Source organism: Triticum aestivum, chromosome 3A (genome assembly GCF_018294505.1).
Source record: "Triticum aestivum cultivar Chinese Spring chromosome 3A, IWGSC CS RefSeq v2.1, whole genome shotgun sequence".
Classification (NCBI taxonomy): domain Eukaryota; kingdom Viridiplantae; phylum Streptophyta; class Magnoliopsida; order Poales; family Poaceae; genus Triticum; species Triticum aestivum.
In genome coordinates, this window is record NC_057800.1 from 467,225,932 (window position 1) to 467,253,673 (window position 27,742).

General features: G+C 45.5%; 1 protein-coding gene across 1 annotated transcript; it reads left to right on the top strand.

The window, feature by feature from the left end:
- Positions 1-10,795: 10,795 nt before the first annotated feature.
- On the top strand, positions 10,796-27,728 carry LOC123061675 (ribokinase). Its single transcript, XM_044484874.1, has 5 exons — positions 10,796-11,500; positions 17,009-17,194; positions 26,624-26,819; positions 26,907-27,047; positions 27,442-27,728. Exons 1-4 carry the CDS (start codon positions 10,898-10,900, stop codon positions 27,005-27,007), a joined length of 1,086 nt encoding a protein of 361 aa, XP_044340809.1. The 5' UTR covers positions 10,796-10,897; the 3' UTR covers positions 27,008-27,047; positions 27,442-27,728.
- The last annotated feature ends 14 nt before the right edge of the window (positions 27,729-27,742 follow it).

Below are 27,742 nucleotides of genomic sequence, written 5' to 3' on the forward strand. Positions count from 1 at the left end.
GTCTGCTACATCCATGTTCAAACACCTAGAGGATTTCCTGAAGGAAATATGCCCTAGAGGCAATAATAAAGTTATTATTTATTTCCTTATATCATGATAAATGTTTATTATTCATGCTAGAATTGTATTAACAGGAAACATAATACATGTGTGAATACATAGACAAACAGAGTGTCACTAGTATGCCTCTACTTGACTAGCTCGTTGATCAAAGATGGTTATGTTTCCTAACCATAGACATGAGTTGTCATTTGATTAACGGGATCACATCATTAGGAGAATGATGTGATTGACTTGACCCATTCCGTTAGCTTAGCACTTGATCATTTAGTTTGTTGCTATTGCTTTCTTCATGACTTATACATGTTCCTATGACTATGAGATTATGCAACTCCCGTTTACCGAAGGAACAGTTTGTGTGCTACCAAACGTCACAACGTAACTGGGTGATTATAAAGGTGCTCTACAGGTGTCTCCAAAGGTACTTGTTGGGTTGGCGTATTTCGAGATTAGGATTTGTCACTCCGATTGTCGGAGAGGTATCTCTGGGCCCACTCGGTAATGCACATCACTATAAGCCTTGCAAGCATTGCAACTAATGAGTTAGTTGCAGAATGATGTGTTACGGAACGAGTAAAGAGACTTGCCGGTAACGAGATTGAACTAGGTATTGAGATACTGATGATCGAATCTCGGGCAAGTAACATACCGATGACAAAGGGAACAACGTATGTTGCTATGCGGTTTGACCGATAAAGATCTTCGTAGAATATGTAGGAGCCAATATGAGCATCCAGGTTCCGCTATTGGTTATTGACCGGAGACGTGTCTCGGTCATGTCTACATAGTTCTCGAACCCGTAGGGTCCGCACGCTTAAAGTTCCATGATGGTTATATTATGAGTTTATGTGTTTTGATGTACCGAAGGAGTTCAGAGTCCCGGATGAGATCGGGGACATGACGAGGAGTCTCGAAATGGTCGAGATGTAAAAATCGATATATTAGACGACTATATTCGGACATCGGAAAGGTTCCGAGTGATTCGGGTATTTTCGGGAGTACCGGGGAGTTACGGGAATTCGTATTGGGCCTTAATGGGCCATATGGGAAAGGAGATAAAGGCCTCAAAGGGTGGCCGCACCCCTCCCCATGGGCTGGTCCGAATTGGACTAGGGAGGAGGGGCGCCCCCTTCCTTCCTTCTTCTTTTCCCTTCCCTTTCCTTCCCTCCTACTCCTACTACTTGGAAGGGCTCCTAGTTCTACTAGGAAAGGGGGAATCCTACTCCCGGTGGGAGTAGGACTCCCCTAGGGCGCGCCATAGAGAGGGCTGGCCCCTCCCCTCCTCTACTCCTTTATATACGTGGCCAGGGGGCACCCCATAGACACAACAATTGATCCTTTCGATCTCTTAGCCATGTGCGGTGCCCCCCTCCACCATAATCCACCCCGGTCATATCGTAGCGGTGCTTAGGCGGAGCCCTGCGTCGGTAGAACATCATCGTCGTCACCACGCCATCGTGCTGATGGAACTCTCCCTCAAAGCTCGGCTGGATCGGAGTTCGAGGGACGTCATCGAGTTGAACGTGTGCAGAACTCGGAGGTGCCGTGCGTTCGGTACTTGATCGGTCAGATCGTGAAGACGTACGACTACATCAACCGCGTTGATATAACGCTTCCGCGAACGGTCTACGAGGGTACGTAGACAACACTCTCCCCTCTTGTTGCTATGCATCACCATGATCCTGCGTGTGCGTAGGAAAATTTTGAAATTACTACGTTCCCCAATAGTGGCATCCGAGCCTAGGTTTTATGCGTTGATGTTATGCACGAGTAGAACACAAGTGATTTGTGGGCGATATAAGTCATACTGCTTACCAGCATGTCATACTTTGGTTCGGCGGTATTGTTGGATGAAGCGGCCCGGACCGACATTACGCGTACGCTTACGCGAAACTGGTTCTACCGACGTGCTTTGCACACAGGTGGCTGGCGGGTGTCAGTTTCTCCAACTTTAGTTGAACCAAGTGTGGCTACGCCCGGTCCTTGCAAAGGTTAAAACAGCACCAACTTGAAAAACTATTGTTGTGGTTTTGATGCGTAGGTAAGAGCGGTTCTTGCTCAGCCCGTAGCAGCCACGTAAAACTTGCAACAACAAAGTAGAGGACGTCTAACTTGTTTTTGCAGGGCATGTTGTGATGTGATATGGTCAAGACGTGATGAGATATAAGTTGTTATATGATATGATCATGTTTTGTTGAAGTTATCGGCAACAGGCAAAAGCCTTATGGTTATCTCTCTATTGCATAAGATGCAAGCGCCAAATAATAGCTTTACTTTATCGCTATGCGATAGCAATAGTTGCAAGAGCAATTGTTGGCGAGACAACCATGTGACGACACATTGATATGGATCAAGATGATGGAGATCATGGTGTCATGCCGGTGACGATGGGAATCATGACGATGTTTTGGAGATGGAGATCAAAGGCACAATATGATGATGGCCATATCATGTCACATATATTGATTGCATGTGATGTTTATCTTTTATGCATCTTATCTTGCTTTGATTGACGGTAGCATTATAAGATGATCTCTCACTAAATTTCAAGATAAAAGTGCTCTCCCTGAGTATGCACCGTTGCCAAAGTTCGTCGTGCCCAGACACCACGTGATGATTGGGTGTGATAAGCTCTACGTCCATCTACAACGGGTGCAAGCCAGTTTTTGCACACGCAGAATACTCAGGTTAAGCTTGACGAGCCTAGCATATGCAGATATGTCCTCAGAACACTGAGACCGAAAGGTCGAGCGTGAATCATATAGTAGATATGATCAACATATTTGATGTTCACCATTGAAAGCTACTCCATTTCACGTGATGATCGGTTATGGTTTAGTTGATTTGGATCACGTGATCACTTAGAAGATTAGAGGGATGTCTTTCTAAGTGGGAGTTCTTAAGTAATATGATTAATTGAACTTAAATTTATCATGAACTTAGTCCTGGTAGTATTAGCATATCTATGTTGTAGATCAATAGCTCGCGTTTAGCTCCCCTATTTTATTTTTGATATGTTCCTAGAGAAAACTAAGTTGAAGATGTTAGTAGCAATGATGCGGATTGGATCCTGTGATCTGAGGTTTATCCTCATTGCTGCACAGAAGAATTATGCCCTTAATGCACCGCTAGGTGACAGACCTATTGCAGGAGCAGATGCAGACGTCATGAACGTTTGGATAGCTCAATATGATGACTACTTGATAGTTTAGTGCACCATGCTTAACAGCTTAGAATCGGGACTTCAAAGACGTTTTGAACGTCATGGATCATATGGATGTTCCGAGAGTTGAAGTTAATATTTCAAGCAAATACCCGAGTTGAGAGATATGAAGTCTCCAACAAGTTCTATAGCTAAAAGATGGAGGAGAATAACTCAAGCAGTGAGCATGTGTTCAGATTGTCTGGGTACTACAATCGCTTGAATCAAGTGGGAGTTAATCTTCCAGATAAAATAGTGATTGAAAGAATTCTCTAGTCACCACCACCAAGTTAGTAGAACTTCGTGATGAACTATAGTATGCAAGGGATGATGAAAACGATTCCCGAGCTTTTCATGATGATGAAATCGATGAAAGGTAGAAATCAAGAAAGAACATCAAGTGTTGATGATTAACAAGACCACTAGTTTCAAGAAAAGGGCAAAGGGAAAGAAAGGGAACTTCAAGAAGAACGGCAAGCAAGTTGCTGCTCAAGTGAAGAAGCCCAAGTCTGGTCCTAAGACTGAGACTAAGTGCTTCTACTGCAAAGGGACTGGTCACTGGAAGCAGAACTGCCCCAAGTATTTGGCGGATAAGAAGGATGGCAAAGTGAACAAAGGTATATTTGATATACAGATTATTGATGTGTATTTTACTAGTGTTCATAGCAACCCCTCGGTATTTGATACTGGTTCAGTTGCTAAGAGTAGTAACTCGAAACGGGAGTTGCAGAATGAATAGAGACTAGTTAAGGGTGAAGTGACGATGTGTGTTGGAAGTGGTTCCAAGATTGATATGATCATCATCGCACACTCCATATACTTTTGGGATTAGTGTTAAACCTAAATAAATGTTATTTGGTGTTTGCGTTGAGCATGAATATGATTTGATCATGTTTATTGCAAAATGGTTATTCATTTAAGTTAGAGAATAATTGTTGTTCTGTTTACATGAATAAAACCTTCTATGGTCATACACCCAATGAAAATGGTTCGTTGGATCTCGATCGTAGTGATACACATATTCATAATATTGAAACCAAAAGATGCAAAGTTAATAATGATAGTGCAACTTATTTGTGGCACTGCCGTTTAGGTCATATTGGTGTAAAGCGCATGAAGAAACTCCATGCTGATGGACTTTTGGAATCACTTGATTATGAATCACTTGATTCTTACAGCCATGCCTCATGGGCAAGATGACTAAGACTCCGTTCTCCGGAACAATGGAGCGAGCAACTGACTTATTGGAAATAATACATACTGATGTATGCGGTCCGATGAGTGTTAAGGCTCACGGCAAGTACCGTTATTTTTTGTTCTTCACAGATGATTTGAGCAGATATGAGTATATCTACTTGATGAAACACAAGTCTGAAATATTTGAAAAGTTCAAAGAATTTCAGAGTGAAGTGGAGAATCATCGTAACAAAAATAAAAGTTTCTATGATATGATCGCAGAAGTAAAATATTTGAGTTACAAGTTTGGCCTTCAGTTAAAACAATGTGAAATAGTTTCACTACTCACGCCACCTGGAACACCACAGTGTAATGGTGTGTCTGAACGTCATAACCATGCTTTATTAGATATGGTGCGATCTATGATGTCTCTTACTGATCTACCACTATCGTTTTGGGGTTATGCATTAGAGACAGCTACATTCACGTTAAATAGGGCACCATCTAAATCCGTGGAGATGACACCGTATGAACTGTGGTTTGGCGAGAAACCTAAGCTGTTGTTTCTTAAAGTTTGGGACTGCGATGCTTATGTGAAAAAGTTTCAACATGATAAGCTTGAACCCAAATCGGAGAAGTAAATCTTCATAGGATACCCAAAAGAAAATGTTGGGTACACCTTCTATCACAGATCCGAAGGCAAGTTATTCGTTGCTTTGAATGGATCCTTTCTAGAGAAGGAGTTTCTCTCGAAAGAAGTGAGTGGGAGGAAAGTAGAACTTGATGAGGTAACTGTACCTGCTCCCTTATTGGAAAGTAGTTCATCACATAAATCTGTTCCTGTGACTACTACACCAATTAGTGAGGAAGCTAATGATGATGATCATGTAACTTCAGATCAAGTTACTACCGAACCTCGTAGGTAAAACAGAGTAAGATCCGCGCCAGAGTGGTACGGTTATCCTATTCTAGAGGTCGTGTTACTTGACCATGACGAGCCTACGAACTATGAGGAAGCGATGATGAGCCCAGATTCCGCGAAATGGCTTGAGGCCATGAAATCTGAGATGAGATCCATGTATGAGAACAAAGTATGGACTTTGATTGACTTGCCCAATGATCGGCGAGCCATTGAGATTAAATGGATCTTCTAGAGGAAGATGGACGCTGATAGTAGTGTTACTATCTACAAAGCTAGAATTGTCGCAAAAAGGTTTTTCGACAAGTTCAAGGTGTTGACCACAATGAGAGTTTCTCACTCGTATCTATGCTTAAGTCTGTCCGAATCATGTTAGCAATTGCCGCATTTTATGAAATCTGGCAAATGGATAAACAAAATTGCATTCCTTAATGGATTTATTAAAGAAGAGTTGTATATGATGCAACCAGAAGGTTTTGTCAATCCTAAAGGTACTAAGAAAATATGCAAGCTCCAGTGGTCCATCTATGGACTGGTGCAAGCATCTCAGAGTTGGAATATACGCTTTGATAAGTTGATCAAAGCATATAGTTTTATACAGACTTACGGTGAAGCCTATATTTACAAGAGAGTGAGTGGGAGCACTACATCATTTCTGATAAGTATATGTGAATGACATATTGTTGATCGGAGATAATGTAGAATTATTCTGCAAAGCATAAAGGAGTGTTTGAAAGGAGTTTTTCAAAGAAAGACCCCGGTGAAGCTGCTTACATATTGAGCATCAAGATCTATAGAGATAGATCAAGACGCTTGATAAGTTTTTCAATGAGTACATACCTTGACAAGATTTTGAAGTAGTTCAAAATGGAACAGTTAAAGAAAGAGTTCTTGCCTGTGTTACAAGGTGTGAAACTGAGAAAGACTCAAAGCCCGACCACGGCAGAAGATAGAAAGAGAATGAAACTCATTCCCTATGCCTTGGCCATAGGTTCTATAAAATATGCCATGCTGTGTACCAGATCTATTGTATACCCTACACTGTTTTTGGCAAGGGAGTACAATAGTGATCTAGGAGTGGAACACTGGACAGCGGTCAAAATTATCCTCAGTGGAATAAGGATATGTTTCTCGATTATGGAGGTGACAAAAAGGTTCGTCGTAAAGGGTTACGTTGATGCAAATTTTGACACTGATCCAGATGACTCTAAATCTCAATCTGGATACATATTGAAAGTGGGAGCAATTAGTTAGAGTAGCTCCGTGCAGAGCATTGTTGACATAGAAATTTGCAAAATACTTACGGATTTGAATGTGGCAGACCCATTGACTAAACTTCTCTCACAAGCAAAACATGATCACACCTTAGTACCCTTTGGGTGTTAATCACATAGCGATGTGAACTAGATTATTGACTCTAGTAAACCCTTTGGGTGTTGGTCACATGTCGATGTGAACTATGGTGTTAATCACATGGTGATGTGAACTATTGGTATTAAATCACATGGCGATGTGAACTAGATTATTGACTCTAGTGCAAGTGGGAGACTGAAGGAAATATGCCCTAGAGGCAATAATAAAGTTATTATTTATTTCCTTATATCATGATAAATGTTTATTATTCATGTTAGAGTTGTATTAACATGAAACATAATACGTGTGTGAATACATAGACAAACAGAGTGTCACTAGTATGCCTCTACTTGACTAGCTCGTTGATCAAAGATGGTTATGTTTCCTAACCATAGACATGAGTTGTCATTTGATTAACGGGATCACATCATTAGGAGAATGATGTGATTGACTTGACCCATTCCATTAGCTTAGCACTTGATCATTTAGTTTGTTGCTATTGCTTTCTTCATGACTTATACATGTTCCTATGACTATGAGATTATGCAACTCCCGTTTACCGGAGGAACACTTTGTGTGCTACCAAACGTCACAACGTAACTGGGTGATTATAAAGGTGCTCTACAGGTGTCTCCAAAGGTACTTGTTGGGTTGGCGTATTTCGAGATTAGGATTTGTCACTCCGATTGTCGGAGAGGTATCTCTGGGCCCACTCGGTAATGCACATCACTATAAGCCTTGCAAGCATTGCAACTAATGAGTTAGTTGCAGGATGATGTGTTACGAAACGAGTAAAGAGACTTGCCGGTAATGAGATTGAACTAGGTATTGAGATACCGATGATCGAATCTCGGGCAAGTAACATACCGATGACAAAGGGAACAACGTATGTTGTTATGCGGTTTGACCGATAAAGATCTTCGTAGAATATGTAGGAGCCAATATGAGCATCCAGGTTCCGTTATTGGTTATTGACCGGAGACGTGTCTCGGTCATGTCTACATAGTTCTCGAACCCGTAGGGTCCGCACGCTTAAAGTTCGATGACGGTTATATTATGAGTTTATGTGTTTTGATGTACCGAAGGAGTTCGGAGTCCCGGATGAGATCGGGGACATGACGAGGAGTCTCGAAATGGTCGAGACGTAAAAATCGATATATTAGACGACTATATTCGGACATCGGAAAGGTTCCGAGTGATTCGGTTATTTTCGGGAGTACCGGGGAGTTACGGGAATTCGTATTGGGCCTTAATGGGCCATACGGGAAAGGAGAGAAAGGCCTCAAAGGGTGGCCACACCCCTCCCCATGGGCTGGTCCGAATTGGACTAGGGAGAAGGGGCGCCCCCTTCCTTCTCCTTTTCCCTTCCCTTTCCTTCCCTCCTACTCCTACTACTTGGAAGGGCTCCTAGTTCTACTAGGAAAGGGGGAATCCTACTCCCGGTGGGAGTAGGACTCCCCTAGGGCGCGCCATAGAGAGGGCCGGTCCTTCCCCTCCTCCACTCCTTTATATACGTGGCCAGGGGCACCCCATAGACACAATAATTGATCCTTTGGATCTCTTAGCCATGTGCGGTGCCCCCCTCCATCATAATCCACCTCGGTCATATTGTAGCGGTGCTTAGGCGGAGCCCTGTGTCGGTAGAACATCATCATCATCACCACGCCGTCGTGCTGATGGAACTCTCCCTCAAAGCTCGACTGGATCGGAGTTCGAGGGACGTCCTCGAGTTGAACGTGTGCAGAACTCGGAGGTGCCGTGCGTTCGGTACTTGATCGGTCAGATCGTGAAGACGTACGACTACATCAACTGCGTTGATATAACGCTTCCATGAACGGTCTACGAGGGTACGTAGACAACACTCTCCCCTCTTGTTGCTATGCATCACCATGATCCTGCGTGTGCGTAGAGTTTTTTTGAAATTACTATGTTCCCCAACATTTCCTGGCCCTAAACCCAAACTGAGATGAAAGGTAAGTAGTTCCTGGCTGAGGTGGACTTGGTATGAAATCATCTTCTTCTGACTCTGCTCCACTGTCTGACTCTGTTTCATCTGGCTCATGCTCTTGTTCAGTCTCATGCTCTTGATCATGCTGAGGCAGCTCCTGTTCCACTTGAGGGAGCTCAGCCTGTTCCTGTTCCACCAGAGTGAGCTCAGCCTGCTCCTCTTATTGTTGTTGTGTTTGCTCTTCTTGCTGGTGTGCCTTCTCCTTCTTTGGCCTAATGCAACTGAACCTGATAATTGGAGGATCCTCATCATCAGAGTGAACTTGAACAAGAGAAATATATGATCTCATGCTCTCATCATGATCAAGGAAAACCTATTGGAAGTGGTTGCCATTCAGAACACAATCCTTCATGTTTTCTGTCATAGTGTTGTCCCCTATCTTAATCTCTCTTAATCCATTCCTATACACTGTCAATCCAGGAACACATCAATAAGCTCTGATCCTGCCCTCAAACTCATACCCAATTTTCTCAACCAGACTAGCAACAACAGTAGGTGTCCAATTATCTATGTCACAATAGTCATACCAAATGGAGTGGCCTTTGTGGTAATCCCCATGCTTGCCTGCACAAAGGAAATAGCCACCATGTATGACCTCAACAGAGAAGTAGTTGCTTAGGGGTCCTGCAAAACATTCAAAGTTGCAATGTTCAGACAAGATAAACAGAGACATTTATGAAGGTTCAGTCAAGCTGAAAATATTCAGTTAACTCCAAAAGTTCAGTTACTGTATCAAACCACCAATAGCTCAGTTAACTGATTAAGTAGGACCTAACCAAGGGTACTGAGCAAGTAGTAAAGTAATGTAATTGGACCAAAACAAGCAAAGTGTCAATGTTCAGTTATTATACTAAATCAAGTTCAGACATTTCAATATTCAAACAGGTTAACACATATATATTCAGTTATCTTACAGAGCAAATTTCATACATGTTGCAGAAAGAAAGCACGGATTCATGGCCTCCACTGACCAAATATATGATCTTTCATGGGCAAAATGATCATCTCATGCGCAAAACGCATCTCTTATCATGATCAACAATCAGTCCATATAAAGCAAAGAAACAGGGGAGAAGCTAGCCAGCATGGCCTCCCCTAACAGGCTCCAAAATCAAACCCTAATTTTGCTATGCAAGCCCTAGACCATCTCTAAATACAAGATCCACAACACATCAGAAACCCTTGCATTGATCTGTGGCCCTGCTAAACGTCCGCTCCTAAAATCCTGAACCCTACACCATCCGTGGCAAAAAAGGAGAGAAATAGCCCAAACCCTAGCACCTGTGCGCAATTGACTCGCACGCAAGCTCTTCCCCGGGAGCTTTCATGGACAGATCGAGCACAGAACCTGCCGGCGACGGTGACGTACCATAGAGGGGCGGCGAGGCATGGTCGTCACGACGCGACGGTGCGAGAGGGACGTGACGTAGGCCCCTCCCAAATGGTGCGGACGGTGGCGGCGCAGCGTCCGGCGACGAGCTCACGGTGTCGTCGCCACGCTCGCCCACGCCGGAGACGACGAACCACCTCGGCAGCGACAGCGAACCAGGGGAGAAGGGAGAAGCAGGGGAGTGGCTCGGGTGGGCTCGGTCGGAGCGGTTGGGCTCGATCCGACCAGGTGGCTCGATCGATCCGACCAGGTGGGGGATGCTTTAATAACTGGATGTTTTGCAAAAAAGACCTGCATGCATGCGTATTCGAGCGAGCTGGGCACATGTGGCAATCAATGCACACTTGGCATCGGTTGACTCGGGCCAGATCAGCACATACGTACACAAAACCGTATATTGGACTGTAGATGACCCTCTAGAGCAAGTTTGGTGAAACGCAAGTAAATGGACCTGTAGTGATTTTTTTCTCAATTTATAATTATACCTATTCACTCCTCTTTAAGTTTTATGTGTATCCTTCCACAAAGTACGTCGCGTTGCAAGGAGAAGGAACATTGCGTCACGTTACAAGAATTTTTTTATTGAAAATTCTTCATCCGCGTCAGTTATTCTGAACTGAGGGAGCTGTATTTTTTTTCCAACAAAGTACTCCATCTAGCAATTCGGAAAGAGAAGCAATCTGATCCAAACAATAATCTGCCAAGTCATCGTCGTTATCTCACGGTAATCTCAACTGAAACAACTCCTCTCTAGACACTGCTGTTGACTCCGCCGTTTTCTCAACCCACATGGCTCTCGAAGCGCGCCTCCGCCTCCCGCTCGCGGGGCCAACTCCGGCCACCGCTTTCCTCTCAGGATCCAACCCCAAACCCAGTCACATATCCTTCTCCCTCAAACCCGCCTCCACTTCTCTCTCCGCCGCCAATGCGCCGCCGCCCATCGTCGTCGTGGGCTCCGCCAACGCGGACATCTACGTCGAGGTCGACCGTCTCCCTCTTGTCGGCGAGACGGTTGCCGCGAGTGCCGGTCACAGCCTCGCCGGCGGGAAGGGCGCCAATCAAGCTGCCTGCGGGGGGCGGCTTGCGCTGGGGCCCACCTACCTCGTGGCGCGCGTGGGGGACGACGCCAACGGGCGCCTCCTCGAGGGGGCACTCGCGGACGCCGGCGGCGTCCGCCTCGACCGCGTCGCTCGCGCCCCCGGCGCGCCCTCGGGGCACGCTGTTGTCATGCTCATGCCCGACGGGCAGAACTCCATCATCATCGTTGGCGGCGCCAACATGGAGGGCTGGGCACCGGAGGTCGACCAGGAGGACCTGGACCTGATCCGGCAGGCCGGCGTGCTACTGCTGCAACGGGAGATACCCGATTGGGTCAACATTCAGGTCGCTCAGGTAGTTGCTCTAGCCCTTTCCGCTTATATACCCACTTTTGAGGTCACATTAGATTGAATTTTATGGTTCCTAAAAAAGATGAATTTTATGAGGGTTGGAATTCTTTCTCTGATAATGAAGACATGATTCAATTGAAGTTCTATTCTTTTTGTGCATTTGGGTAATTGCTTTCACTTAGTATTTGGTTGATTACTACTCCTATAGTCCCTCTGGAGATTTGCTAATGGCTTCTGGCTTGGCAATGTAAGGACACATGAGGAGAAAAAATATTGTGGTTGTTAACTTAGATTATTGGGAATGTTAAAAAAAAATCTGACGTCAGATTTTTAAGCATGGCAAATTATGTTGTCGCGAGGATGACAATTTCCTGTAGCAAGTATGGCAAATCTTGGCAAAAAACTGAACATTGCAAGGATTTGCCATGCTTGCTAAGGGAAATTGCCATCCTTGCGACAACATAATTTGCCATCTCAGGTGTTCGATTTGCTATGCTAGAAAATCTGACGTTCGATTTGTAGAGAAATCCTAGATTATTTTGTATTTATTGCATTAGCACAGATCAGTAGCTTGTGCTGCTGTGAAGCAATAATTCATGTGTCGAATGTTCTTAATTAGTTGGAATTAGCCCTTTTGATTTAGTTAGACCTGTGAATGTTTTGATGTGTTCTCTTCTTTGGTTTGCGATTCTGATCCGGTGCCTTCAACTGGACCAAAGGAGCAACGATACTAATTTGTGATACATCATGAACATGACTTAGATATTCCCTGAGTGGAATATACAGTCTCTTTTATTTGCCAAATGTAGTGGCCAGCATATTTTCAAATACGGTAATTTGTGCAAAAATGATGGAACAAGATATAAAAATAAAGAACTTTAGGTCTCTTAAAGGTTGTGGGATTTTCATAGGAATATTGCAGGATTTTAATCCTTAGGAATTTCTCCAATAACGGCCATCTGGATCATAGGATTGAGGTTCTCAAAATTCGATGAAATGCAATCTAATCCCCCCTTCCATATGAATCTTAACATGAGCACAAACGTCATTTTATTTTTCCTTTCAGAAGTCCAATGCTCTCTCGCTACATTCCTCCAAAATTCTCGTGTTACTTTCTTTTACACCATCCAAAGGGGCATTACGTGGAAAATTTCTGTGTCCTGGGATCTTGTAGAAATCCATAACACATGACATCTTAATCCTGTGTTTCTCCTATTCTTATGTTTTCTAATTCCTTTGATCCAAATAGGCCTTCTAACACTATTAGTTAGTTTGATTCAAAAGATGATTAGCAAATGAATGACAGAAGTGGAAGCAAATCATAGGAAATAATTTCTGACAAGTGACACAGTTAACGATATTTAGAAAGAAACAGTTGACAGTGACGCTGCAGGGCTGGTCAAATGTGTGTCACTCCATGACCCATGCTCTCAAGCGTAACTACTCTACTACCTCTCTCCTAGAACGGGATAGAAAATGTGAGACTGGGTAGTCTCATTAACTAACAAAATGAAAATATGACAAGGTTAAGGGAAAAAATAAGTAAAAGCATTGAATGGTTCCTCGTAACAATGGGGTGAACATGGCTATGGTACAACTATTAAGGGAATATATATGATAACGTGAAATAAAAGTTTATTGTTGTAATAAACTAATAGCACAGATGGAAACCATAAGGTTATTTTCGTTCTGTTATTGTTGGGTATGATTTCTAAGATTTTCCAGTCCACACTTTCTCCTCAATCCTCGTTTAAAGGCCACTAAGAGTAGTTCCACACTAGAGCACTTGGCATGGGTACTCGCACATACACCCTCCGTCCGGAAATACTTGTCCAAGGAATGGATGTATCTAGATGTATTTTAGTTCTAGATACATCCATTTGTATCCATTTCTACGACAAGTATTTCCGGACGGAGGGAGTACTTTACTAGCACCGTGGTGTTGCCATCTCTTGTTTCGTTTGTGAATATTTCATTAGTTGAACAATTAGACTGGTCATGTCTGCGAAACTATTTCATTTTATTTTCGTCTATTGCAATGGTGTTTGGTTCCAGTCTGCAACTCGGTATGAAAAAGAAAAGATGTTGATGAAGTGGTGGCCATTGTTGAAGAAGAGAGAAGTTGCAGTCCGGTAAGTTGCGTCACCGGAGGCAGCCAGCGTGACAAGATGAACAGGTAGTCTTCTGCGTGTCTCGTTCGTGTAAAGAGTCGGATGTTTGGATTAGGGGGTGAATGTTGGAGTAATCCAAACTGAAGTTGTTCTAGTGCTAGTCCCGTTAGGATTAGTACTAGGATGCGACCAACGTGGCCGTATAATTAGATTAGGAAAAATACTAAGTTGAGTCCGGCTAGGACTTGGGCCTAGCTATCTAGCTGCGTTGGTACGAGTAGTACTAGGTCTTCTTTAGGTATATGTGTCAGGAGTATACCTAAGTCCAACGCAGCTAGATAGCTAGGCCCAAGTCCTAGCCGGACTCAACTTAGTATTTTTCCTAATCTAATTATACGGCCACGTTGGTCACATCCTAGTACTAATCCTAACGGGACTAGCACTAGAACAACTTCAGTTTGGATTACTCCAACAAATGGCGTCCACGTAGTACCACATCTATTGTTAATGGGTTGGGTGCTACAAATGTTACCAAACATCAACCCTAGGTACACAGACTCTGCGCGTGTGGCCTTGTAGGGGCTCACCGCACGAGGCATCTACTGAGGAGCATTTCGGGGCAGAATGTTGCCAAGGTCGTCATCCCTTTAGTAGTGTGTGTAGAGGGGAGGGGGTTGGGGTTACGCCCAACCCTTAGTGATGCACTGCCAATTTACCTCGAGTTAGATTAGCAAATAATACATGTTGGCCCGAATAGTAGCACTTCCGGGTTAACGCTTCTGAAATGAAGCTAGGGCTAAAACTCAAAACAATTGCTACACATGGGTGTGTGCCCCAGAGTGGATTGAGGTCTTAGTGAATTTGGCCTATAGGGCATTTTACACTAAATCTCGTAAAAAAATGAAGGTGCTTGCTGTCCAATGCCCACCTTTTTCGCTTAAGTGAATTTGTGTTGTGCTCTTGTCTTGCTGAACAGCTGAAATTACTACTCCCTCCGTCCGGAAATACTTGTCGAAGAAATGGGTAAAATGGATGTATCTAGAACTAAAATGCGTCTAGATACATCCATTTCTCCGACAAGTATTTCCGGACGGAGGGAGTACTAAAATTAGTATTTATTTTATGTTTGAAATTTTTGGTCGGAATGAACCTTATATTGATGCTCATTTACATTGCTCCTGATATCAAATGATTTTAGAGCAACATAGTTTCATGCATGTTTGTTTGAAATGACCAGCGTATAAGTTAGGATAGATCAGGGACTAGAATATTTGGCCTACCTGTGAGCTCTTTCGGTCTGGCCCACCTGGCCTACCAGCGTAGAAGTTAGGATATATCAGCGTATAAGTTAATTGAGCTGATATTTGGCCTACCTGTGAGCTCTTTAAATCTGACCCAGCTACAATCAGCGTCTGCCACATGAGGCTCATGCTTCTAATCTGGATTATGAACAGATAGTCCGCTCTAGCTACTTTATAATTTGTGGTTCGTCCATACAGGAGGACCTTCATTTCCTCTTTGACAGCTGCAGTCCTGTGTTACTTAAACACCTAACGGTTCAGCAAGGGCAATCACATTGCCATCCACGACTTCATTGTTCCTTTTGTCGATCTGTTATGGACATCACTTTTTTTTTCTCGAATGCGCAGGAGAGCTGTGCATGATTATATTAAGAAGACAACCATGCTACATAAGCCCTCGCCGAACAAAACTAGAGTACGGCCATCGACCAAATAAACACTCACGGTCATATGCTACTAAGGCCTTTGGCCCCCGCCATAGCATCTCTAATGTCTTGCATGAGAATGTGTGTGTTGGTGTTGTTCTTGAACAAAAAAGGAAACAGTTTCAGCCTGAAATCTTTATTCATTGGTTAGAATTTACAGTATGTTGCTGCGTGTTAGTGCTTATTTACCTTTCCATGGCCTGGAGGTGCCAAAGGCCTATTTTTGTTTGACCCACTGATTACTTGGTCTGACCCACAACAAGAGCTAAGGGCCAGTTCTTTTGAGGTGCAGCTTATGCATAAGCTGCGATGGGAATAAGCCTCACAGAAGCTGCCTTGGAAATAAGTCCATGAGAATAAGCCATCCAGTTCTTTTGGGCTTTTGGCTTATTTTCACAATAAGCTGAAATAAGCTGCAAAAGAACTGGCCCTAAATGCCATCCTGGACTAGGTTTGTGGTCAGCTCAGACCCTCTGACATAACAAGTTTTTGAAGTGGAATCCGAGGAAAGTGGAAGCTTAACTCAGTGTGATTTTTTAGTTCCACGCGGCCCTTTGTACCGACTTATGCATACGGTGTTTTACAATATTTACTTTGGCCCTAAACCATTCAGCCGGCTCTGGTTTTTGCTAATTAGAGGTTGTGGGCAAGTGGAAGGAGCATCCAAATATCTAATCTGTTTCACAGAACTCCATAGAGACAAAAGAGCTAAGGCTTGCGGCTGTAAGAAGAACCAATATCTCATCAATAAGGGTTCGATACTAATCTGGCCATGGAGAGGACAGCTAACTATCATGTGAAGGTAGCAAATTTTGGAGAAACTTAGTTGTGTGTATCTGTTATAATGGGAAATGTGTAGTCTTTGAATTTTTACTTTGTATGTCTTCCCATATTGGAAGGCAGTCTTCTAATTGCGTTCAGTAGAACCTTGACGCGTGGCTTACGTGCTGTCCAAGTTATGCAACTGGATATGTAGCTTTAGGTATTGTCTAATATATATCTGCTAAGGAGTAGGTGGCCTATGTTATTGGAATTCAAAAGAAACTACAGTCATGTATCGTGACTTCAGATATAAAATGAAGCAGCTTGTCATTTGTTTGAGTTGCTTCCATTTCAGTCTGAACTCTGAATGTAATGGTCCCTTTGTCTGTGTGATTGAGTCCTCGGAGAAAAGCCTCCAGGAAAAGAGTTAGTGTCGCAGATGGAAGGATAGTTTTATTTCTAGTTCTTGATACCTCGAGCGTGATTCCATGCAGGTTTATGTGATTGCAAAATCTCATTAAATGCGTGATAATGCGTTCTGTCTTTTCTAGCTAATGATCTTAAAGATTCCATTCAGATCAATTACCCTGTTTGCCAAATAGTATTAGTATTTCATGTTGACATCCTTATATAACTGAATTTTTAAGGTTGTGCCAGAGCAAGTCTAGTCTTGATTATGGTTTGTATCTGTTGTGTATCTATACAACTGTGTAAAGTAGATTGGAAATGCAGGAACCACCTTGTGTCTTTCCCTTTTATTCATGTTAAGATTACAGGGGTTCTTTTGTGGAAAATTTCAAACTTTTGTAAAATAGGTTGTTGGAAATGCAGGAACCACCTTGTGTCTTTGCATTTTATGCATGCTAAGATTTGAGGGGTTCTTCTGTAACAAAATTTCAAACTTTTGTTTCAGGCGGCAAAAGGTGCAGGTGTGCCTGTTATTTTAGATGCAGGTGGGATGGATGCTCCTGTCCCCAGAGAACTACTCGAACTGGTGGACATTTTTAGTCCAAATGAAACAGAGCTAGCACGTTTGACTGGGATGCCTACCGAGACTTTTGAACAAATCAGCCAGGCTGCAGGAGCATGCCATAAAATGGTGAGTTGTCTAAATCAGTTTTTTTATGTAGTTTGTTTCTCTGCATTTCTTCTATATTCAATTATAACTTCTAAGTTTGGCAACGAAGTTTTTAGAGAACCATGGTAATTGAAAACCACAGTATTCAGATGTGCACACAACGAATACTACAGTTTCTTGAAACCATGGTTTTTCTCAGTTTTAGCAAAACTACCTAGGTGTTTGGCTGGTGTTGCTATACTACAGACCGATTGTAACGCTGGGTGACATCTGAAACTCACTGAGCTACATGACCTAACGGCCGCCGGGTGCATGCAGCTTCTACGCACAAGGTCAGCTCGTCCGCACCTATGTAGCACATTTGCGTACTGCTATGCTAACTAGGCAGGCGCAAGAAACAGATCGATCAGCCGGCCTTCAATGGCTGGATTAATTTAACCATGGGGTGCATGATTAATCAAGAGCCTGTGGCAACTTAAGTTCATTAATCAACTAGATTGAAGTAATACAATCCTAGGAGCGTGTTGCTATCATATGTCTATACGTGCATGTACTCTGGGAGGCGGACCAAAATTCTTTGTGCGTGTACGATGCGCCATTTATACTGAATCGGCTACCTAGCATATATATCCGGTTGCATACAAGTGTTCTTCTAAAGGACCAATCGATCTAATCAGTGCGCTACTAGTCCGAAATTAATCGACAGCTAAGGACTCCATGGAGAAGCGTGCAAGATCACTAGAAACTAATCAGTGTTGTAATCCCATGCAGCGGCGTCATATCTAATATATATGCCACCCCTTGTAGCAGTCTTGCAATCAGACTGGACAGATGGAGGAAAATTAGGAGACGATCGCAGCTAATATTCTTATCTCAACGTAGATGGCAACGTGAAGTGCACTTTCTCTCTGTTCTGTTTAGAAAAAAGAGGTCTAGACCACTTTTTCAAATACTTTGAAAATACCACAGTTTTTATAATACTCCCTCCGTTTTTATTTACTCTGCATATTAGAGTTGACTGAAGTCAAACGTCGTAAAGTTTGACCAAGTTTGTAGAAAACAATATAGACATTTATCATAATAAATCTATACGATGTGAAAGTACATTCAATAATAAATCTAATGTTGTTGATTTGTTATTGTATATCTTAATATTTTTGTTTATAAACTTGGTCAAAGTTTGTAAAGATTGACTTTGACCAAAGCTAATATGCGAACTAAATAAAAACAGAGGGAGTATTATGGTTTACAAAACTTCAGTTTTTGTTGAAGCCAAACACATCAAAGTATTCAAAACCAAGTTTTTTTCCAGAAACCACGGTATTCTAGAAAAACTACAAAAATACTTTGCATCCAAACGCACCCCTAATTGTTGCTCTTTTGTTTCTTTTGATTAGCCATGACTAGATCTTAATATCTTTATTTAAGAAACTTCAATTAATGATGTTGTGTTATGGCATTTATCTGATAATAGCCATCTCTAAAGAATGTGTTGCTTTCCTTCCATTCTCCCTTCGCGTAGGTCTGTGCACGTGTGTTTCCCGTACACCTATTAGGAGTGTTGACTCTTACTGTTCTATACAAGTTTTCAAGTTAACACTCCTATGTGCTGTCCAAGTCTGCGTACAAGTGAAATTTGCGATTTGCAAAACTGTACAAACTTTGGATCTTTAGTTCCTACCTGCAAATCGGCTGCTAGTTACACAAATTATCATAATTCAGCAAGCTCCTGTAGTCATTTATAGTTTTGTACACTTTGGCTACTCTGTGATAGTGGTCCAACAAGTACTTTTCGTGAATGGCAGTGGGGAGCTGCTTGAAGCGAATTACAAATTAAGTACACAGGAAAGAGTAATCAGTTAAATTTCTTGTGCTCAGCGACGTGTTGGAGGGGGCATGGCCCTCCCTGGTAGGCCCTAAGCATGAGGAACGGCCCTAAGCTATGTAGTTGTAATAATTCTTGCATGTGTACAAGAAAACAGATTTTTTGTATCTCTAACAAACCGGCAGAGCGTACGTATGCTATTTTGATTTGAATGCCAATCCCATGGCAGTGGCTTGTAGATAACATTGGTAGTGCAATCTGAAAAATAACAACAGCATCTGATCACAGAATGGCCATTCGCCAAAAGTTCAGAATGTGTTCATAATCAAGGTTGGCCCATGAAATCTTTGTGCTTAATTCACTGGAAAATCGGAAAAGCAATATCTGATGTTTTTTGTTTGATGCTGTCTGGTCTGATGCCATAGCATAGATAAGTCTAATTGCTTCTTGTGTGTCCATAGCCACAATTTTATGGCAGGCAGTGTATTTGTCAGGATATTTTTTTTTGAAACTGGGCAAAAGATTTGCCACTTTCATTGATTAAGAAGGAGGTTTAGAGTTTTGGCCACAGGCCGAATTACAAAGACATCACTCTCGCGGCACTACTGTACTCAAATATTTTGCCCCTGCAAGGCACCAAGAACCCCAACCGGCACCGCGGTGTTACGGAAGACGCGTGCATTCCTCTCGTTCCAAATTTCCCATGAGATCAACATAATAAGAGACATCATCGCCCGTCGAGACTGTGATGCGTTGGAGTCAATGAGATTCCACCAGGCTTTCACCGAATGGACCGTCACCCAAGCTGTAGGGTTCACATCAACCAAGCCAAGCCAAGATTTGATCATTTCCCAAACTCGGACCGTGTAGCGGCATTGGAAAAGGAGGTGAGCCGCGGTTTCCTGAACTTGCTTGCAGAGGGGGCAGCGATCACAGTTAGGCCATCCACGGCGTTGGAGCCTGTCGGCCGTCCATATCCTATTGTTGATCACAAGCCAAGCAAAGAATTTGCATTTGGGGGGAGCCCAGATCTTCCACACCAACTGTTGCATGTTGGAGTCAACTAAGCCCAGGAACTGGACCTTGTAGGCCGAGGACGCGGAGTAAGAGCCATCATTAGAAAGCTTCCAAGAGATAGAATCAGCCACGTCGGGGTTGAGTTGCACCACAGATAATTTCTCCCAAAGGTTGACGAACTCGGTCAGGTGTGTAGCGGAGGTGATCCCATCTGTTTTGACTTGAGAGACCCAGAAGTTATTATCCAAAGCCTTCTGAACCGAACATCCCCTTCTTTTTGATAGGTCAAAAATCTTCGGGGCGATGTCTTTGGGTCTCATGCCATCTAGCCAAGCAGACTCCCAGAAGGAAGCACGAATACCGTTGCCAAGCAACACGTTGGTGGCAGCAGCAAAAATGTTTTTATCATTCTCATCACAGGGGTTGCCCAAGCGAACCCACGGCTTCACCGGATCCAACCATTCTGCCCAAAGCCATCGGATACGAAGCGCGGACGCAAACTTCCTCATATTTAGGATACCTAGCCCCCCATGGGCCTTGGACTTGCAGACCTGTTCCCAGTTGATCTTGCATTTGCCACCGGTGACCTTGTCACAACCAGCCCAAAGGAAAGCACGCCGAAGAGAATCAATCTTTTCCAGAACCTCAATTGGAAGGTTTAACGCTGTCATATAATAAATGGCAATGGCCGTGAGGACAGACTTGACCAGCACAGCCCTTCCTGGAGCAGCCATTAGCATGCCCAACCATGGAGAAATCTTGGACGCAATCTTGTCCTCCAGGGGCTGAAAGTGAATCCTATTCAACCTCTTGACCGACAAAGGCAGCCCAAGATACTTCATCGGGAAGGTAGATCGGTTAGCCGAGAAGGGATGCAGAATATCATCAAGGTCCAAGTGATCACATCTGATGGGGGCAACCATGCTTTTAGAGCAGTTTGTGATCAGGCCAGTGACCTCACCGAAACAGGCAAGGGTTTCCGCAAAAAATTTGACCTTGGATTTAATTGGCGCAAAAAAGACCGCAGCATCGTCCACATATAAGGAGGCACGGATAACCATCGCATTTCCATCAAGAGGGTGCAACTTGCCTTGCTCAGTGGCCTTTTGAAGGATATGATGCAGAGGGTCAATTGCAAGCACAAAGAGGAGGGGGGAGAGGGGGTCCCCCTGTCTGAAGCCACAACCTTGTGATATTGGACATCCAGGAACACCATTGAGAAGAACCCTCGACGAGGCAGTAGACAGGAGGGCCGAGACCCAGCCTCGAAAGCGAGGTGGGAAGCCCAGGTGGTTCAGCAAGTCGAGGAGGAAGTCCCATCTGACCGAGTCGAATGCCTTTTTGATATCAAGCTTGAAGAGCAGAGCCGGGGTTTTTCTGCGGTGAAAGCGTCGGGCCAGGTTGCGAACGTACATAAAGTTATCATGGATACATCTTCTTTTGATGAAGGCGCTTTGAGCTTGGGAAACAAGGTCATTCATGTGGGGAGCCAAACGGTTGGACATGACTTTGGCGATGATCTTCGCGATGGCATGAATCAGACTAATGGGGCGAAAGTCAGAGATGTCTTCAGCACCATCCTTTTTCGGAATAAGGGCGACATCCGCAGTGTTCAACCAGTGCAAATGGGAGGCATGGAGATTTGAGAACCGGTTTATAGCCAGCATGACATCAACCTTAATTATGGTCCAACAAGATTTGAAGAAGGCCCCGGTAAAGCCATCCGGACCCGGTGCCTTATCGCTTGGCAATGAAAAAACTGCGGTTTTGACCTCCTCCTCGGAGATGGCCTCATCCAACTCATGAAGGTCGCAGTCTGGAATAGGAAGAATGTCCCAGTTGATATCTGTTTTGCGCGCGGGGCCTTTTTTAGTGATGTTCTTGAAGTGACAGTGGATAATGTTCTCCTTAAGCTTGTGTTCCGTGACCCAGCCACCGTTGTGCTTGAGGCGGTGAATGAAATTTTTTCGCCTACGATGGTTGACCCGCAAATGGAAGTAGCGGGTGTTAGCATCTCCTTCTTTCAGATTAGTTATCCTCGAATTTTGCCTCTTTCTTGATTTTTCCAAAACAGCCCACCCAATGATCTTCCTCTTTAACCTTCTTCGAATATCACATTCATCATGGGAGAGTTCTCTATGTTCCTGGGCCAAATCGAGACGAAGGATCACCTCGAGAGCCATGTGAAGCTGGATCTTTGCGTTTGAGAAAAGAGACTTGCTCCAGGAGCGAAGTCTAGCAGCTGTAGTCTTTAGCCTGTGGAAAAGCCTTTGGTATGGCTCCACATGAATGGAGTCCTCAGCCCAAGCATCAGCGACAACCTTTTTGAATCCGGGCATCTTAGTCCAGTAGTTCTCGAAGCGGAAGGTTTTGGGTTTCCGCGGGCCATCGTCATTAGCCAATAGTAACGGGCAGTGGTCAGAGAGCGAAGATGATAAAGCATGCAGAATATGGGAGCCGAACTCGATATCCCAGTTATCGTTGCAGAAGAATCCGTCGAGTTTACACAATGTTGGATTAGAGCGCTCGTTGCTCCAAGTGAACTTCCGGTTCTGAAGATGAATCTCTTTTAGTCTGCAATTTGCAAGAGTGTTTCGAAAACGCACAAGACGGCTACGGTCAACATTAGCTCGGTTTTTGTCTCTAGCACGGTAAATTTGATTAAAGTCTCCATTGACAAGCCATTTTGTTCCATCAGGCGGCTTCTGGGAGGTAAGCTCGAGGAAGAAGTCGTCTTTGTGGATGCTTCTGGTAGGTCCATAGACCGTGGTTAACTTGAAAGTCTTTGCATCTGAAGCATTGTTGAGAGCAACCGTAGCAGAAAGAAAGTATGTGCCATACTGAACACTTGAGATGGTTACCACAGAGTCGTCCCACAACAGTAAGATTCCACCTCTAGTTCCATCCGCCGGTCTGTGTGCGAAGTTCTTGAGGCGGTATCCTCCCAGGTAGGCAGCCACATGAGGGTCGATGGTCTGGAGTTTGGACTCCTGGATGCAAACTAGATGGCAGGAGGAGGCAGCAATTGTTTCATGGACGACGGACTGGCGATCTGGACAGTTTAGACCACGAACATTCCAGCACAATATAGCAAGGTTTTGTTCTAACATGATTGCACAAAGATTACATCAGTACAGTGCTCAAGGAACCACAACGACAACAATGGTCTCGCCAGGACCAGCAAAGGCAGCACTATGATGCTGCAAACAGGCGTACATCTAGCAAAATTCAGTTCAACTATCATCAGGAAACTAAGCTACAACTAAGTAGCAAAGCTCAGGCCTCAGCCGCGGCAGCCTCGCTTGAGTCGGGTCCTCCTTCGCCTCCATGCTGCATCAGGGCTTCTTCTACCGCTGAGAAGAGATCACAGTCCAGCTGGAATAAAGCACGCAAGGCCGCGACAGCAATATCAGGGAGACGCCCTTGAAACATATCGGCAAACTTAGCAATTGCCGTCTCTGTGACCTGCTCCCCATCAGCAAGCACCCCCATGCGTTGACACAGGAGTTGTTCAGCGAGCCTCGCAATGGGCATCGTCCTCTTCTTAGCACCAAGTCTGGGACTCTGACGCGGCAGTTGAAAGCCAGTGACTCCAGCCATCGTCTTTCGGCGAGCGGTAGGACGTCTTGGAGGTGTCGATCTTGGTGGGGGAGATGGTAGGAGCGCTGGCATGCGAGGGATAAAAATTGGAGTGGCAATCTCTCTTTCTTCAACCGCAGCTTCAAGTTGGACAGTGGAGGCATCATGGATTGGTGTTTGATCTGAGCTATCACCGTGGTTATCATCTTCATGCGCAACTATCTCATCTTCAGGTTGAGCAGGAGACATCACTGTAGTGTCAAATTCCCTTTCTTCAACTTCGGCTTCAGGTTGGACAGTGTAGGCAAACTGGGTTGGTGTTTGATCTGGGCTGGTACTATGCTTTTCTTGAGCTTCATCTTCAAGCACCACAAGCAAATTTTTTATTTGAGCAGGAGAGTGAGCATTGCCTTGTGGGAGATCAAAACTGTTACACTTGTTACGATCTTCAGGACCAACTTCAAGGCATGGTGGAGGTGTTTCCATGGCAAAATCAGACGTTGGAGTTGGGGTGGCCAACACAAACTCCGGTGTAACCGTGCCATGCTCTTCACCAAGTGTCACGGAGGGTTGGATCTTAGAAATTCTGCTAGCAGTACCGCAGAGCCATCCTAGACCACGCCCAGCAGTGTTGATCTCGATCACGTCGCTGGAGGTGGTGGTACGCGGGGAGGGCGGCAGTGAGCGTCCACGGCTCACCGTCCTGCACCCCTCAGACGAGACCTCCCTGGGAGGGTCGCACGCCCGGCGTCGACCGTCACGCCCGCGCTCTTCGCGCCCACGATCAGCGCCGCGGTCATCACGGCGTCCATCATCACGGCGCTCAGGAGCCCGTGAACGACTGCGAAAGAGGCCCCGCCAGGAGGAGGACCGCGGTCTGTCGTTGTCGCGTCCACGCCTGTCCTCCCTGTCACGATCGTCATCGCGTCGGTGCCGATCATCGTCATCTCGGCGTCGAGGTGGAGGTTCATGGCGGTCCCTTGCCCTGACCTCGCCGTCCACCACACCATAGCGCCAGGTGAAGGGGTCTGTGCGTGGGCGGCGAGGGATGTTTCCAGCGGCGTCGGGGGTGTAGTGCTCTAGCTTGTCAAGGTGCACGATGGCGCGGCGACGAAGGCCAGCGTGCCCAATGGCCGAGGACGGAGCTCCACCCACCCCAGTGGCCATCCGGGGAGCGATGGTGACAAGCTGCACCTTGGGGATAGCTGATGGATTCGCTGACCAAACCCACAGCTTGAGGCAAGAGGCATCTTCTTGCCGCAGCGTAGCGATGTCGAAGTAGTGGAGGAAGGTATCCGGACCAAGCACTTGAGCTGCCACGGCTTCGGACCAAGCATTCAGGGGAATGCTCTCGATGCAGAGGTGGACATGGTAGTTTGCCCGGACCACGTCGGCGTGAGCGTCAAGGCGCCAGTTGGTGGAGTGCAGGTCCAGGCCGTTGTGACGGAAGCGCCCCTCCGTCGTCACCCTGTCTCGCTGATGCTGATAGTCGAACACGGCGAAGAAATCTTCAGGAAAGTGGGGAACGACCTTGACATCTCTGATCCCGAACTGCATGTCGATGGCTTCCTTGATCTCAGCAGCGCTCACCACCGGTCTTGTACCGCCAAGCCAGATGAGGGCGCCCAGGGATGCAAGGGACGCCGCATTAGCATCCATCTCCTGGGTGGAGACGATGACCACACGGCCCTCCTCAGGCCGCAGCGACGGATCGCCAACGCGGAGCGGCTGCCTTGACATGGCGCGCGGCGGCGGCAGCGAAGCAGGCGATGCAGATCGAGGCGTGGCCGCCGCAGGAACCACCAAGGGGGTAGCAGAGGAAGGCGAGGTTGATGCAGGGGACAAAGGGGAGGGTGATGGGTCGTTGGTGCAGCCCCTCGCCCTGTGTCCGATTCTTCTACAGCGACGGCAAGTGAACGGATTGCGGCAGTCCACCTTACAGTGGCCTTTGAGGAGGCAGCGATGGCATTCGCGGTCCTGGAGCCTGACGAAATCCTTCGTCCGCTGTGGAGGGGAATAAGAGGATGGGGCTTTGCGACTTGAATGCCGGTTGTTGGGACGACCTTCACGCCACCAGTACGCTGGACGCACCAAATGCCATTCAAGAGCTGAGGAGACCTGTCTTGAATTCTCCTCTGAAGGCGTAGGGCTCGAGGGCGCGCTGCAGTTCGCACGCCGAGCAGCAGCCTTGAATGAAGCCGCTGGGGCGGACTTAAGGCATGGCCGGTGGGCGCCATGAATCGGGGGAGGCGGCGTAAACTCCAGGAGCTCTGCATTAATGGCAAAGCTTACTTTGTGGGGCAGCTCGGCCTCCTCTGGAGCGCCCGCAGAGGCCTCGGCAGGGGCCTGGACAGGCAGGGACCGCAGATCTGGGCGGACTGCGACCAGCTGGGGGAAGATGGATGCCACCAGATCCGGGCGCAGGAACCGCGGGGACGGGAACCCCGGAGGGAACCGAGGGGAGGGCGAGGCTGAGGAGGCGTTGGGCGGGGAGGCCCGAGCTGTAGCGGCTGGAGCAGCGGCGGCGGAGGTGGCTGCGGGCGCCGGAGTGGCGCGTCGCAAGAGGGTGGGCGCTGGAGGCATCTTCCGTGTTTGTCAGGATATTGAAGTAAGAAAAGAAGTGTAGCGCATAATTGATATATTTTCTTCTTTTTACAGTCACAAAGCGATGAAGTTGCAGACGTCTGTGTTGTTATATGTTGATAGCATTTGCCCCTATTCCCACTTCATGGCTTTCCATTACCATGTTTCAACAGTATATGGGCTTCATATTCCACTTTAAGCTGCCAGTACGAGGATTTGATTTACAACTAATTGTTTCCTGTCAATTCCCTGTTTTTGTTTACCTTATATTGTGGTTTCTTTACGATAACATGTTCAAATTGTACTCTTTTGTTTGCTATAAAGGCTAGCAGTTCCACTTGATATATTCCATCGGCGAGATGCATTGCTATTTAAATCTTCTACGGAAGCTCTGAATGCATTGAACCTTATGGTAGGAGGACATTGATGCTATTTCCTGCATGCAGGGTGTGAAAGAAGTTTTGGTTAAACTTGGGTCACAAGGATCTGCTCTGTTTGTGGAGGGAGAGGAGCCAATTAGGCAGGCGATAATACCCGCCACAGAAGTAGTAGACACCACCGGCGCTGGTGACACCTTCACCTCAGCTTTTGCTGTAGCTCTGGTGGAGGGGAAGCCCAAGAAAGAGTGCATGCGATTTGCTGGTACTAAAAGCACGCTCCAGTCAAATTGTTGGTTCTGATCTATTGTTGACATGTTGATTTGAGTTTCTTCTTCTTCTTGCATTTCAGCTGCCGCTGCCTCACTGTGTGTTGGAGTGAAGGGAGCCATTCCCAGCATGCCTGACAGGGAAACCGTGATGAGCCTTCTAGAATCTGTGCAAGCTGAATAACCGGAGAAACGGTGACTTTACCCTATTCATCAGCAATAATGTGAGCTGTTAAGCTTCAATCTCCTCTTTCGGTTCATTTATTTCGGGTATCTATATATATTTGTAGCCCCGTAAGTTATGGTAGAGGAAATAAGAGAAAATGCCATTCCTCGCGCCGCCCTCCGTAGAAACAGAAACACTGGTTCAGGAGTTCTAGGTCTGCTGTTTTTATAGCCATTCCCTGTTGCTATGCCATAGCTTTTTCTATTGTTATTAGGCATCGCCCGTTATCCTTCTCGACCTAAATTTTTCCCGTTGTTAGAAGTCATTAAACTTCACAAAACCGCCATGCCCTGAATGCAGGAATTGCTTTTGCTGTGAAACACTGGTGACGGTGAAGGGGGTTAGTAAGGTGTCACTGTCTGGCTCAAATCTAACAAGCATTCCTTTGGCAGGATCGGCTAAACATCCGACGGAGCTCCCCCGGAACCCTCGTGTGCTGCCCCCGGCCCAGTAACGTGCTAGTTAGTGGTGGTCTCTAAATGGAAACGCATTTTCCGGGGCCTATGCCGAGCAAATCCCGCACCCTCGAAATAAAAAAGGACACCTGAATGGTTTCACTTCAGAGAGATAGAATGAGCAGTTTCAGGTTTGGCCTGGCGCTGATGAGCTTTCCGAACTCCGACGGCGACTCCGGCACGGGTCAATTCATGATCTTATTGTTAAGCCGGGCCGATGTTAACCGCTCGCTGCTAT